We start from the raw sequence: 14,867 nt of genomic DNA on the forward strand, positions 1-14,867 counted from the left end.
GGAATTAGTCTGCATTTTCTAGGCCACTTCTGGAAACGGCTGAAAATTTGCTTTCCTTAGCCTAAAAACCGAGCTCTCCCGTTGGCTCTTCAAGTGACGGGCAGGGACTAGAGGTCTCCTGTGACCCGAGAGCCTGACGAAGCTGTGAACGGCTCAGTGAGGGTGGAAATGGGTTTTGCAGGTCGTTCTGCACGCAGTCACGCTTGAAGCTGTTGTTCCCCTGGTTTGGGCACGAGTGCCACGGTGCTGTCGCCTTCCCCGAGCATCCCCGCTCCCCTCTGCTGCCTGGCGTGCTCCCGTGGTGCCGCGTCAGGGGGAGAGCGTTGGTGGCAAGGGGCACCTCAGGGCTGCCGAGCCCGAGGGAGAGAAGGGACGGCTCTGGTGACGACCACTCGCTCTGCCACGCAGCCCTGGGGAGCGGGAGGCTGCGTGACAGCCCGCCTGATGCTCTCCGCAGGCCCTCCTGCCCGCGGAGCTGGCGGTGACACATTTGTGACACGAACGGAGAGGAGATGCCAGCGTGAGATCCTGGTCGTGTCAGCCGGGATCGGGTACCGGGCCCGGCCGTGGCTGCCAGCAGCTGCCCTGAGCGCTGGCGAACACGATCCAGGGCTGATCCTGGGGCGTTTGCTCCACGTGCACGCCTGAGGCGAGGTGCTGTCCTAAAAGTCTCGTGGCCCCCGCTCCTGGGGCTCTCCGAAATGCCCCTGGAGCGATACCGTGGCTGCCGGAGGGACACCGGCCGCGGATGTGACAGGCTCACGCTGGGCTTGCAGTCAGACAACGGGTGCCGGCTTCGTAGGGTGCAGGCGCAAATGTTTCAGGGGGGATTTGCTTTCCTACAGATCCTATTGCTTCCCCGGAAAGACGGGAAAACTCTGGTCCTGAAGGGATGAACACTGCCTGCACTTTGATGGCAGCCGTCCCAGGAACCGTAGGGAAAAAAAGACACCCACTGCTTTTTTCATATCTCCTTGTTTCTGTCTGCCTATCAGCCTGTCAGCTAGCTAGATGCTAATCCACATCAGCAGCAGCACAAATAAAGCTAGACTGGAGGGATGCTAATTTATGCCTGGATTTCATGCTTTGTTTTACTTCCACACTTTATTGGACAGGGTAGGCTTTGTGAGTGACGTAAAATGTCGTGTGCGCTCTCCCCGTGGCAGGTTCCTGCACATGCAGCAGGAGAAGTTCATTTCTCGGCGTCCCCTGCAGCTTTGCACATGCCTTTCTCTGCCTCCCCTGGGTGTTTTTTGGGGGGGTTATTTCCGATAAACTCCCGTCCGACGAGGCCTTGCGCTGAGTTTTGCTGTGCCGCATTTAAAAGCCGGGGATGCGTTTCCAGCCTCGCCTCGCTTTCCGTGCTGGTGCAAGCGTTTCTGCATCTAAACTGTAATTTTTTATGCTCTTAACCGGGTAACGGGACTGCAGCCTCTGTAATTTGCATGAATAAATGTCATGTAAAATCATCTGCTCGTGGATAGTGACCAGCTGAAAAGTTATGTTGGGAGGCAATCCGTTCTGAGCGCTCCGCGGGTCGGTTTAATGAGACGTTGAGATTTGCACGCCTCGGTGTCTGGGAGGAGAAGCCTGGGTGGGTGGATGGAAGGTCGCAGGGGCACCCCGAGCCTGCCGCTGCCAGGGCAGTGGAGGTGCCCTGACCTGCGTGGTGCGAGCAGGGGAGGAGCTTTGTCTCTTGGCGTTGGTGAAACCCAGAGGGTTGGTCGGGAAAAAACCCCACAGCACTTTGAAATGCACTTAGGAAAAGGGGAAATGTAAAGATTATTCAAACAAGAGTTAATAATGAAGGGTCTTGCGTGGTTTCTTGCACAGGATACACGCTGTGACCCTTGGGGTCTTTGACAAGAAGAGTCAGCCCTCAGGGACAGGGACTAGGTGTGTGGAAGGTCTTCAGCCCCTGTTAAAGGGCAGGAGATGCCCAAATCCCTTTGAGTCTCTGTGCCCAAGAGGCTGGCGCTGACTTTCCCCTGCAGCCGAGGCTTCGTCAGCAAAGTGGCAAATGACTGGTTAGGGAAAAAAGAGCCAGGCCAGAGCTGGAGAGGACTTTGAACTGGCCGCGTTGGCTACCAATCGCCCTACATCTTCACCCAGCTCCCTCGCACCTCCCGCTGCCCTCTGCGATAAAGCTAGGGAGAGGAGCCCAGAGGCGGGTCCTGCACCGAGCTCTGCCCCCAGCTCCCCCGGGTTAAACCCCAAGTGGGGAGTTAATTGCGGTCGGTAAAAGCCGCCCAAATTTACAGCAGGGAAATGAGAGCGGAATCGCGTGTCCTTGTTTCTCTGTGCCGTCAAGTAGCTTCCCGCAGCCCCGCGTCCCGGCACGCTGATCTCTGGTGGGTTTTATCTCATGTGGTGTCTGCATCGCCCCGTTAAAACCAGAGCTCTGTTCCTGGTCCTGTACGTGGCACTGTGTCCAGTGCCTGTCCCCGTGTGCTGGAGGAGAGGGATGTGGCCCTAAAACTGTTCACGACTACTCGTGCGGATAAAAAGCCCAGGTTTGCCTCCTTGGCAGCAGCTTCCCCTTTCTAGCAAAAATATTTGCGCTTTCATTGTGGCACAGCGGTCACGGGAAGGATGCTTCACCCTCACTCAGGTTCTGGGGTTTCCGTGCGAAGTTTTGCCCTGCCGTGCTGGTGGCGGGGTCCAGAAACCTCTCAGAGGACACAAAAAAGCTCCGGGTGGTGGGCCTGCCTGCAGGAACAATGTCACGGGAGCCGGGCTTTCTCCAGCTCCCAGACCTCTGCCGCAGCGAGGCAGCTCTCTTTTCGGGTTTACATCACGGCTTTTTTTTTCCCGATTAAGCTGATGGCCGGGAATAGTTTCTTCCTCCCGAGGTGCATCTGTTGGTGGAGGAGGACGTGGGCTGTGGCATTTGTGTCGGCAGCTTTCGCCGGGCCCCTCCTTTACAGCTCCTCCAAAGCAGACACGCGGGGCTGGTGCCTGCTCGGCTTGGGGGGGGACACCTCCGAGCATCGCTCGGCTCTTCCTTGGGGAGCATGGGAGGTGGATGGAGGTGCTGGGCTTTGTGCGCCTGCCTCTTGGAGGTCTCTTTGTTTTGTCTCCCCCTCGAGTACCTTGTGCAGCCGTATTTGCATATATGGAAAACGCTGCCACCATCTCCTCCCCCTTTCCCCAGCCCCGCGCTGCCTTCGCTCCGCCGACTCGTGGGCATTTCCAGCTGAACGGTGTCTGCCGAGCCCGGCCAAGCGTGTGGTGGGGCTGGGGGCGAGCCCTCCTCCGTCTGCCGTTCCCTTCCCTAGAGGGCCGTGGGGTGGTCGGGGGGCGGGCAGGACATCAGGGGGATTTTTGCTTAATTCCCTCTGACTAGCAAGGAAGACGGTCAGGTCCTGGAGGGGGGTCTGCTCCGCTCCCCGAGCCCCCGGCCCCGACACCCTTCTGCTCGCCGCCTTCCTCCCGCCGTGGCGTAGCTGGCGGCAGCCCTGCGGGAAGCATCCGACCCGCGCCGCCGCTCTGCTCTCCTCCTCTCATCCACCAGGCCACGTTTAAACAATTTTCCTCCCTCTCTGGAAAGCCTGGGAGCGGGCGGTTCTACCGATAAATCCCCTGCTCCACCGGCCAGCCGTCCAGCTCCCCAAAGATGTCCTCTGCGGGACATTTTAAGTCACTAAATCCCTGCCGAGGTGCTGCAGGCTCCATCCCTGCGGTCCTCGGGCTCAGGGCTCGCTGCACGGGGACAGCCTGGGCCATTGGAGTGGCCGGGGGCGGAAGAAGGGGGTGGAGGAGAGCCGGGGCAGCTGCGGGGCTTGTGTTAGTAAACACTTCCTTGGGTTCACATTTTAATTCCTTGCCCCCCTTCCCCATCTTCTCCCCCATCCTTTCCCTTTTCTGTACGCTCACACAATGAGACCATTGTCAAGGGGTGATTTGAATGAGGGGTCTCCGGGCATGTTCCCAGCATTGTCAAACAGAGTGGGAAAAAAACCACAACTCCAGCCTAGCCAGGAGGACCAGACCAGACTGAGACAGATGCCTAAATTAGTGACAAAGCCTTTTGAATGTCCCCCCTAGACAAGGGTTGCCTTGTGCGTGTGTGCGTGTGTGTGTGCATGCTCGTGGGTGTGTGTTTGTGGCTGGGTGGCAGCTTGCATGTCTCCCCATGTTAATTAGTTTTGCATGCATGTCTGATAAGGTGCCAATGAATATATTTGTCCTCCTTCCATTGGCGAAAGCTGTCTCGGCGGCGGGGGAGATGCGGGGCGCTGGGAGGCGGCGGGGGGGGGGGGGTGCTGGGTGCAGCCCGGGGTGATTGAGCTGTGCGGAGCCAGGAGAAGCCGGGGTGAAGCTGGGCTTCCCAGCGATGCGAGCGGCTGCCCTCGCTGCAAATTGGGGAGAGTTTAAAAGAGAACCGAAGCTTTTTTGTTTTTTTTTTTTTTTGGTTCACTGGGTCTTTCTGTTCATCTTTGCTGATTGTCTGGCTGAGGGGCTGTGGGCTCTTTCTTCTCCTTTGCCCCTGTGTCTCTCTCTCGAGTCCCTTTTTTAAGGGTGTTTATTTCCAATGGGTTTGTATCCATCTTTGTATGTACACACACACACGCAATCACTCACACAAAGCCCCGCACACAAAACCTCGGCCTGCTTCTCCAGAAAGGCAGTCGGATCCAGTGCCAGCCACAAAACACGGGAAGGAAGCAAAACGGCTGGGCGTGCGGGATGGGGCGGTGGAAACAGGGGCTGGGGAGACAAAGGGGTGGGCGCTATCAAGGGCTTAAAGGATTTATAAACGTTGGCTCGGGGTGGAGTTACTAATTACAGAGAGAAAAGTCTTTCTGCACCCCCAGTGTATGGACCAGCACATAATGCTGTTCCTAGAGTGCTTTTATCATCCGTCCGTCTGTCCGTCCGTCCATCCATCCATCCATCCGCATTCGATAGGTTCACCGAAGAATCCGTAGCACACTTAGGGAAAATTAATTTCTTGTGCAATTTATTTTTTTTTTTGCATCCTTTCCCTTAAATCACCAAGACTTCAGAGCCCACGTACGTTTCTTGAGCAGACCGAGAAGAGGCCCTAGAAAGGCGTGAGATGCCATCTCTGCCCGTGCTGCCGTCCGCCTCTGAGCAGCTGCTGTGCTGAAAGAGCAGGGAGTGACGCGGCTGAGCAGCGCCCAACGCAAGGCTGCTCTGAAGCCGGGCTCGTTTGGGGAAGTTCTGCTGCACGCAGAGGTTTGGTGGCTTTGCTCTCTCTTCCACGCTGGGGTCCTGGTGCTGGCAGCGAAGGCGTGGAGGAGCAGCAGGGTCCTGCAGGAGCCTGGGTGGGAGCTGGCGGGGCGTGGGGTGAGTGCTCCGAGATCCGCGCTGCCGTTGGAGCAGCAGGCACAGCGGGCAACCCCGAGCACCCGTGGGCAGCGTGCGGGAAGAAGGGACCCTTGCGAAACGCAGGTCATCTGGTTGGAGAACAAAGGCAATTTGGTGTGACTTATCAGCGGCGCCTAATTGCGCGGGGTGAATAATGAGCAGTGGGGGAGGCAGCCCCGCCGTCCTCCCAGCGGGCTGCAGCCAGTGGCCAAGCCCCGCGTCTGGAAACCCCGAGTCGGTGCCAGCAAATCGTGGGTGTCCTCGGAGAGAGCCAGCCCGCTGCTCGGCATCTGTGCCCCTTTCAGGGCCGCTGGGGCTCCTCCATCGCAAAGCCATTGTGCTGACATTAAGTTATAAAGCAGAGGGGAGGCTGCTGGTAGGAGAAGTCGCCGTGCAGGTGCTTGGACCCATCGTTTGCTCACGGGGTGAATCTGATGCCCACAGCTGAACCCGGTGCATTGTGGCCTTTAGTCACAAGGACGAAGAGGGAAGCAGCACCCTGCAAAGTGCGGGCAGTTCCCTCCCTGCGCTTCATCCCCAAGCAAAATCCTTGCTGGAGACCCCTTCCAGCTGCTCTCCCACCCCTCCGCGCATCCCTGCCTCCTTCATCCTGCTCCCAGGCCCCACGCGGGGCTATGGAAACCGCTTTGTCAGAGCTCCTTGCCAGGCTGAGCTGCAGAAGGGTTGTGTTTTGTTTTGTTTTTTTCCCTTTCCCCCGTTGGGATGACTATTCCCACACAAGCAAAGCCTTTTAATGAATCCGTGGCAGCAAAGTAGGTAGCGCGCTCGCCCTGCCAAGGCTGCTTGGCACAGCCGGAGGCACGTAACCGCCGTGGGCTGCCGGCCGGGGACAGAGCGGGAGGAGTTAACGTGGGGACAGAGCGGGGACAGCTCATCCCCAGCGGGAAGAGTAGCACAGACCTGTCCTTCATCGGCCTCCCCCTCATCCACGCGCTCTTCCTCCCTCCGCACCGCATCCCACCTTTCTCTCCCTCTCCCACCTCCTCCCCTGGCTGCTTTCTCCTTGCACCGCTCCTCTGCCGCGTCGTTTTCTCACTCCTCCCCCGGTTTCGCTCGTGCCCCTGCTCTCTCCGGCGTGTTCCCCTCTCGCGAGCGCTCTGCCATGTCTCCGGAGCTGGCTTTCAAGTGGGAACGAGGGGCCGGGTATTTGGGCTGCGGCGGAGGTCACAGCTATATGGGGATTGTTTAAAAGAGATTTGCCCACATCCCAGCCCATGTGACCAGCCTCAGCTGCAGGTCTCTCTTTCTTAATCTGGAGATAAGCGTGATTATCCGAGGAAGGGCTGTTCGGAGCTTTGTAACTGTGACAGGGGAGCTTTCAAGTCGCACTTTGCTGGCAGAGCAGCGTTTAAAGCCGGGGAATCAGATTCCAAGCGTGGCTTTGCATCTCTTTTCTGCTGGGAGCATGGCGCAGGGCCGGCAGTGGGGATGGGAGCTTTATTAGGACTTTGCTTATGATGCGGAAAAAAGAGCTGGGGGAGGGAAATGTTGGGGGAAGAGGGAGGCGAAAAAATCCCAATTCGCCGTTTCCCAGAATAACAGAGATGCTCCTGCTCAAGGGGCCGGGCCGGCAGGAAGGGCTCCGTGGTGGCTGGGGAGGATTTCGGTGGCTGGCTCGGCGCTGCCGTGGCGGCACCCGGACGGCGAGCATGTGGCTGGGAGGTTTCACTTCTGCACGGTCCGCTCCGGGTGCGAGGCAGCCAGGCGGCATTGGGTGCTCCTGCTCTCCCGCATCGCCCCGACAAGCCCCTCGCCCAAGAGGCCTCCAGGGCCCCGTTTGGAAATGAAACGCTCCTTGGAGCCGGGATCAGCCCGTCCTGCCCGCATCGTGCCCCTGCTGCCTGTCCCCATCCAGAGGCGGGACCTTCGCGGGGCAGCTGTGCGGGGAGGATGGCGGGGACACTTGGTGGTGGTGTGGTTTAGTGTCACGGCGCTGTCCTGCGCCGCTGGAGGGGGAGGTCGTTACAAGGGCACGGTCTCTGAAGGTTTCTTTCAGCGGGGCAGGCATCAAACTAGGGGTGAGTGGGAACGTTCAGCTGAGGAGCGGGGCGCTCCTTTGCTTCTATTTGTAGAATAGGAACTCGTAGCAGAGACGCACCGCGGCGTTGCTTTTGATGGAGACGGGTCAAGGAGAGAGAAACCTGGATCCACGCCAGGGGCTGGAATCTGGGTCGAGGCTGAATCAGGACTAAGTGCCAGCGCTCCGGACTGCCGCTTGGGCAGCACTCGCTGTTCTTGCCGTATCCTCCTTGGACGTGGTTCAGCTTCCAGCGTGGCAGCTGAGGCCAGCCTGATCCGAAGGACACCCGGAACAGTTCCCGCCTGCTCCCCCCGCCCCACGCACCCGCTTCTGGCTGGTGGGAACCTGCAGGGTTCGCCCGGCTTTGTTTGAGCAGGGGCAGTTTCTTGCCTATGTCATGGCACCGAGGGGCGGCAGATACCCCTCTTCTTCCTCTTCCCTGGGGGCGCATCGTGTTTTTTGTAGCTCAGCCCTGGTGGCTATCCAACCTTACGGCAGCCCAGGTGAGAGGTGAGGCAGGTCGCGTACCTTCACCTGAAGGTAGGGGCATGGAAATGCGTGTCGGCAGGGCTGGTGGCTCGCTTTCCCTCCACCACTTTCAGGAGGGGAGCGATTGCAAATGCATCATCCTGAGAGCAAGCTCTGAAATATCTCCCACATTGTCTGCCTGTCCCTGGAGCCCCACACAGCTGGTCTGTGGGTGGAAGCTCTGTTTTCCTTGTACCCCCGTGAACTTTATTTTTTGCTATTTTTCTCTGTGCGCCGCTTACATGAATCCTCTTCGGTGCCTACAGCTGATTCCGGGGCTTTACCGAGGATCTGGCCAACATATGTAGCCTTACTCCAGGGTACGGCTCTTGAAGAAACTGGGAGCTGGACACGGCGTGCTTCTCGCCCAGCCACAGCAAGGCTGAGCAGCCCAAATCCCTACCCGCAGCCGTGTTGCACGGATAACGCACGTGCCCCGGGTGCGGGAGAACAAGAAGAGCACCCCCCCGCGCTCCTGGCAGCCTGGCAGGCGGCAGAGGGAACGTGGGCAGGAGCACGGAGGTGTTGGCGTGTGCAGGCAGGAACACGCGCACGCTGGGGCACGCGTGCCCACCCGCACGGCCACACGTGTGCTTGCACGGCAGCACGGCCCCGTGCCCCGTCCCTGCCCGAAGCCCTGGGCTGCAAGGTGAGGGCAGGGCGGCCCTCTGAAGGGCCTTCTTAAAGGGGTTTGGGTTTTACTGGCGTTGAATCGCAAGGGTTGATTTATTTGCTGGACATTTCTGCCAGCTGTCAGGGCACGCACGGGCTCAGACTGGCCGGGTGGGAAGGAAGCAGCGAGCGCTGGCGTCTCAAAGCAAAATATTAGGAATTGGAGGCTGCGCCCCCAGCTCGCCCCAGCCTGGCACCGGGGGACATCTCGGTGCTGCAGTCCCACCGGGGCGAGCTCCTCGCCAGGACTGCCTCTGCCTCCTCCCGACCTCAGGTCCCCAGCAGATTTATTTCTCGCCCACCCGCAGGAGCACCCACACGGGGCGTGATGCCGGGGACAGACGGACAGACGGACATGGGGCGGGTGTGCGGAGCCTGGTTAATGACTGCCCTGCCGGGGCACGCCGAGACCTGATCAGCCCCTTATGGAAAGCTTCTTAGCACGGCTCGGGGCTGATGGCAAGCAGAGGGATGCGAGGTAGAAGGGATTAGTGGGATGATCCACGCGGGGAAGTGTCCTGATGGGATGCACGGGAGAAGCAGCTGAAAAAAGCAAGTGGAGTGGTCGAAGGCTGTGATGGGAGCAAGGAGGAGGAGAGGTGGCAGCCAGGAGTGGTTTGTGTGCCTGGGCTTCGGGCGGTGCTGCACAGAGCGAAAGGGAAAGCACCGATGTGTCTCAATGGGTACAACTGAATGGAGATATGGGGGAGACGGGAGCAGGATGGACAGAACCAAGCCAGGTGGTTTCCCAAAGGTGAGCCGAGCCCAAAAGCCAGGACCTGAGCAAGGTTTCCAGAGAGCAAGGAGGAGCTCTGAAGGAGCCGTGGCCATGCCTGAGAGGTGGGAGAGCCGTTTCTTCTCAGAGCTCTTCTCCAAAGCGGCTGCAGGCAGGAGGAGGAGCTGACACGGATGTGTCGCGCACCTCTTGGCAAGTTAGGCTGGTGCACGCAGGGGAAGGCAGCCTGCGGTCGGGAGGGTGAGCTGGGTGACTTACCTGCTCCCAAAATGCAGCAGCCCTGGGGAGGGAGCCCTGGGGTCCTTCTCCCCACCGCCAGCACCGCGGGCAGGGAAGAGACGAGGAGTTTCTCCGGGCACCACGTTAGTCCCGGCCTGGCCTCCAGGCTGGAGTTCGGGCCCAGCACAGGGAATAACGCACACGAGGGTCTGGAGGGTCCGTTTGCTCCCCGTCCTGCACAGCGTCCCCGTGCCGCGCTGGGGCTGCAGCTCTGCCCGCACCCAATTCCCTGCGGCACGGGGACCCTGGGGGGACCGAGGGAAGAGCTTCCAGGACCGGGACGGGAAGAACTCTGGGGACCTCCCTGTGACTTTGCTGAATTCACCTGGGTGTCACCTGGCCAGCGGCTGCGACCCAGGGACAACTTGGGGACAACTCAGGGACAACTCGGGGACAACTCAGGGACAACTCAGGGACAACTCAGGGCTTTGCTCTTGGTGCCGCCCTTCGGGGCCATTTATGACGAGGCACCTTGGTGCATCAGTCCAGTTTTGGGGATTGATAAAAAGCAAAAACCTTGACCAAAAAAAAAAATAAATTTATTTGCTCACTACCTCATTGCCATAGTAACAGAGGTCCTGAGGACACCTCTGCCAAGTAGGTCACCGCAGACCCCGTTTTGCTGCCTCTCCAGGGCCGGGGCATCCCCCCGGTAGGGCACGGGAACAACGGGGCTGGCGAGCTGCCCTTCGGTGGGGCTGCTCCCCGGGGCCAGGGCTGCCAGCACCCCGTGGCGGTGCCCTCGTTGGGGACACCAGTGACAGCCCTGAGGTGCCACCGAGGGCTGTCCCACGCCCGGACACCGAACGTGGGAAACTTCTGTCCCTCCTGCCGGCTCGGCTGGTGTCCCCTAAGTCAGGGCTCCCTTCCCGGCCTCCCATCCCCCTCCGCCTCCCTGCCTCCCTCCCCCCTTTCGCCGGAGCCTCTCTCCTCCCGATTTGCATAATTTTCCATTTTCAGTGTCCCCTTTTCTTTTTTTCCTCTCCATATGGTGCGTCCCCCTCTCTGCCTGGCGCAGGAGCCTTCCTTAACAAGCTCGGCAAAGCCCTCTCTCTCAGGGGCTGCACATGAAAGATGCTCTGTAAAAACAGAGGCCGGGAAGGAGCCCTCCCCCTCTCCCCCTTGATTTATAAGGGGCCGGGATGTGGGAACGTTTCTGGGTCGTGCTTTGGAGCCGTCGGGTGCTTGCTGCCGTCTGCAGCGCCTGTTTTACCCCCGCCATTCAGCGCAGACCCCTACGGCCAGCTCTCCCCGGCTCTTTGATCTGCAATGCAAAAAGAGCGGCCGGGGCGAGCCCGTGCCCCTCGTGCCCGGCCCGACCCCTGGTTTTGGGGTGCTCCAGCCCTGCCACATCGGGGCCAGGCCCTGCCCTTGCTCTGGCTTCACCGTGCTGCACCTCAGCAAGGCTGGGACACAGGTGACACGAGCGACACAGGTGACACATCCGAGCGGCTTTTGGTGTCATCCCCATCCCACCGTGGCCTTTCCCACCTCCGGGGCGCCTCACAGAGCTCCGTCCCAGCAGCTCCGAGGCTCCGCGAGGAGCGGGACCTGGGCTCTCCGTGACACGGGGACCCCGTCACCACCCCGCGGGGAGCCCGACGGCTCCGCCAGCGCCGTGCCGCCAGGCCGGGGGTGCCGGCCGGCGGCGCCCGCCCAGCTTTTAACGGGTTAAGCCGGTCTCCAGCTAATTTCTCCCGGCGCTCCCCTCCTCCTCGCACTTCTGTATGCAGCAGGCAGGGCCTCAGCGCAGGTTCCTGCACTGAGCTGTTGCCAGGGGAGTAGTTAGGCGAGTCTGAGCTATGCGGGGAAAAGGCCCGGGCTGTCAAAGTGTCTGAGATGAACCATAGCCCGGTCCCCCTGCAGCTGGGCCCAAGCATGCATCAGCCCTTGTTTGGAGCCTGGGAATGGCAAAGCCCAGGGAGGTTCAAGGGCAAACTTGCTATTCATTAGTCAGGGGTCCTTGACGTTCCCACTCTCTGTCTCCCTTCTTCTTCTTCTTCTCTTTTCTGTCCCTCTTTTGACAGATTCCTGGGTGCTCTGGGGGGAAAGCTCCCCTCCTCCTCCTCCTCGCCCCGGCGAAAGCCCTCCACATAAACTTCCCCAGAAGACAAGGCAGGAGGACAACAATGACAGCGAGCGGCAGCCGCATCCCTCGGGCGTCCTCCCTGCCCGCTCCCCGGCCCTGCCCGCGCCGCACGCCTCCCGCCCGGCCCGCAGCTCGCCCCCGTTTCATTATCTTGATGCTTGCAGGAAATTGTAACTTGAGATAAGAAAATGTCAGCGGCGTTCTCCTCTCGCGGAGCCCCGGTTCCTCGCTCAGAAATGTAAATGCTCGCCCAGGTGCACAGGACAAGAGGTGGAGGGAGCCTCGAGAGGCCGTGCGCGCGCCCGATGCCGGGCAGGAGATAAAACTCGCCGCGGAGGCGTTAACGCGGAGCCTCCCTCCCGCCCCGCCGCGCCGAATATTCCCTTGCTCTCAGAAGCTGAAGCTCCCTTGTAATTATCCAAAGCAAACAGCATGTGTTATTAGGTTAAAATGATTTTTTCCCTCCCCAGGCCCCCGGAGCAGAATGGAGGTGTAATTGTGCTAAGGAGTTAGCAGGGGAGAGCGCAGCTTTTGGTCACATTCAAGTTGGAGGTCTTGAGCCAGGGAGGAGGTATGAAAGGCTTGTATTTGCATAAGCAGCATGCATCAGTACAAAAAGAAAGATATCAGGGGCTTGCAAAATTCAATCAAGGCTGGGAGGGAAGAAAAAGGTTGGGGGGGGGGGGAGAACGAAGGGAGGGGAAAAAAATGACAGTGAAAAAGGTTTTTCTAAGTAACACCCTGGCGAGATTAAATTGTCCAGAAAGTTTCTCCGCGCGAGCCTGCGAAGCGGAGGCTGGGCTGAGGGGAGGGGAGGAGCAGAGTCCCTCCTTCCCGGCCACAAACGGGGCATTGGCAAGGGATGGGAATGCCATTAGGCAGAGCCTCGTGCACCGGCGTGCTGTTATTTGGGGGTGTGTGCCCTTCTCCCTGCCCCGAACAGCCCCGCGGGGCAGGTTGTCGGCGTTATCTCCGGCCAGCCGCGTTGGTCTGGCGCCTCCTGCCCCCAGTTTCTTACCAAGCGCTGGTGGACATCACCAGGCGGGGTGATGTCTCGTACCAGCGAGCATCCTCCCCATCTGCGCATTAAATGGGGTTCTCAGGAGCTCGTAGCAAGCTCAGCCTGCCCAGGTGGAGGTCAGGGGCACCCAGCAAGGGTTTCCCCTGGCAAGCACAAGGGTGCACCCTCCTCCTCCTCTCCTGGGCCTTGGGAAAGCGTCCAGCACCCTTCAGCTCCCATCCGTGCTGCCCTGCCCACCGGGATGTCAGGATAAAGCACAGCTGAGCTCACCTGGGGTGGAGCTGCCTCCTGCCCCTCCAGCTTCTAGGCTCGCCTCAAAGTTGTGAAAGGGAAGGGATTTTCCTCGGATTCCCATCAAGCGCTTTATGAATACTGTAATAAAGGGGTTACAGAAGGTATCTATTTTTAAGAGGGAAAAAAAATACCCGTGAAAATTGCAGCCTGGACCCCAGAGTGCGGAGTATTTGCACAGTTCAAAGAGTGACGGCGGTTCAGCCACTCGCAGCCCAGGAACGTCGCTGTGCGACCTACAGCACATCACATGCCAGCTACTCCCAGGGCAGCTCATTAGAGAGCCACACGGAAGATTTATCTCTCAAAACGGGCTTGCAAATATTTTATAAAATTTGCAATATTTTATAAAATTACAATTTGGCGCAATAAGAAGAATAAATTAGCCGGCTGATGGCTCCTTTTGCATCCTGGGTCCAAGAGTACTCAGGAACTGGGGGGGTATTTGGCTTGGCTCCTTCCCGCACGGCGGTTTAGAAGCAAAGCAAAGGGAGGACAGCAAAGGATGGGACTGGGTTCAAAAGCTGTGCTAGGGGATCTGTGCTTGCCATGGGGAAAACAAAAAGGAAATGGAGGAAAAATCAGGAAAAATCAGGAAAAGGGGGGAAGAAGCTGCTACAAAGTGTGGGGCAAAAGCAGACGCGCAGGGAGAGCCGCAAAGGGGACGAGACGGCACTTTTGCCCAGCAAACAGCTTTGGCTCCAGCTCCGAGGCTCAGTATCACTTTCTACAGACAGCCAAGGGCGCTGAGGGCAGGGAAAGTTAACGTGAAGATTAAAACATCAGAGGGCTGTTCCTTTAGTGGCTCTGACATGCAGAGTAATCCCATGCCCCAAAGCCTACGGAGGAAGGACAAGCGGCAACCCCTCCCCGGGCTGGTGGGGCAGGGGGCGGACGGGGGTCCGGGCGGGCACGGGGGGAGCTTGGCGTCTCGGGGACCAGGGGGGACCTGGGCGAGGTGGCACCGAGCTGCGGGGCTGGAGGGGCCGGGCAGCGTGGGGTGGGGAGCTTTGGTCCACCCGTGATCCGAGGTGTTCAGCCCTCAGCCGAGCGCTGCTGCGGTTCTGCGTGCTGGTTCCGTGCCCTGCCCTGCTGCAGGCTGTAACCTCTCCGTGTTTTCCTTTCCTTCCTAGATCCCAGTGAGCGGAGAAGGGATTTCTCAAGCCTGTGAGCTCCTCGTCGCAGTTGGCTGCCGCCTGCCTGGGCTCGCTGTCTGATGCCTCCAGGATCCTCCAGGAGGGTCCCAACCTGCTGCAGCGATGGCCCTGGCGAGGAGGCGGCTTTGGCTGGTGAACACGGAGGGTTCCTGCGGTGCTTCAGATCACAGCCTGCAGCTGCGGGGAGGGACAGGGAACCAAGGGAAAATCCCGCCTAACTCCTGTACGCCTCCGGTACCCCAAATACCCCCGGCAGAACCACAGCGCTCAGATCTGAGCAAGCCACTGCCTCCACCGGCAAAATGCTGGGTGCACGAAGGGGGCGGGAGGGAGGTCGGAGCTGGCTGGACCCTGCTTCCAGCAGGTTTCTGCAGGTTGGGCTCTGCTCATGGAGCAGGGCTTGGCCCTTGCTGCTCATCCACGGGGCTGCGAGGGCACAGCCGTCCTGGTGGCACCGTGTGTGTGGAGCCCACGGGACTGTGACTGCGTCCGGGCCGGGCAGCCCTGCTGCCGTTCTCTTGCACTGTTAAAAAAAAAACAAAGTACTGTCTGTAATTGTCTCCCATTAAAACCAACCCCCACCTCTTGCACTGTTGAAAATAAACACTCCTTTTTGCAAAAGCGAGCTGTGTCATCTGCTGCGCTCTCGGGACGGAGGAGGTGACGGGCCCAGAACAACCCCAGGCGCCCGCAGACGCATCGGGAGCGGCCCAGCCCAG

General features: G+C 59.5%; 1 protein-coding gene across 8 annotated transcripts in view; it reads left to right on the forward strand.

The window, feature by feature from the left end:
• LOC310904706 (uncharacterized protein) overlaps nucleotides 1-14,766 on the forward strand; it is a 37,653-nt gene extending 22,887 nt beyond the window's left edge. For 5 of the 8 annotated variants that reach the window (XR_014588555.1, XR_014588557.1, XM_083849819.1 and 2 more), the window contains 2 exons: nucleotides 12,150-12,250; nucleotides 14,125-14,766. Coding sequence is in view for 4 of the 8 variants with exons in the window: in XM_083849819.1 (XP_083705945.1) it covers nucleotides 12,150-12,250; nucleotides 14,125-14,134 (111 nt within the window). In the remaining 4 variants the exon portion in view is untranslated. Of the gene's footprint in view, nucleotides 1-4,390; nucleotides 9,150-9,225; nucleotides 12,251-14,124 lie in introns of those variants that run through there. The other 3 variants (XR_014588556.1, XM_083849820.1, XR_014588558.1) reach the window with 2 other exon arrangements.
• The last annotated feature ends 101 nt before the right edge of the window (nucleotides 14,767-14,867 follow it).

This window comes from Anser anser (assembly GCF_964211835.1).
Source record: "Anser anser genome assembly, chromosome: 10".
NCBI classification, from domain to species: Eukaryota; Metazoa; Chordata; class Aves; order Anseriformes; family Anatidae; genus Anser; species Anser anser.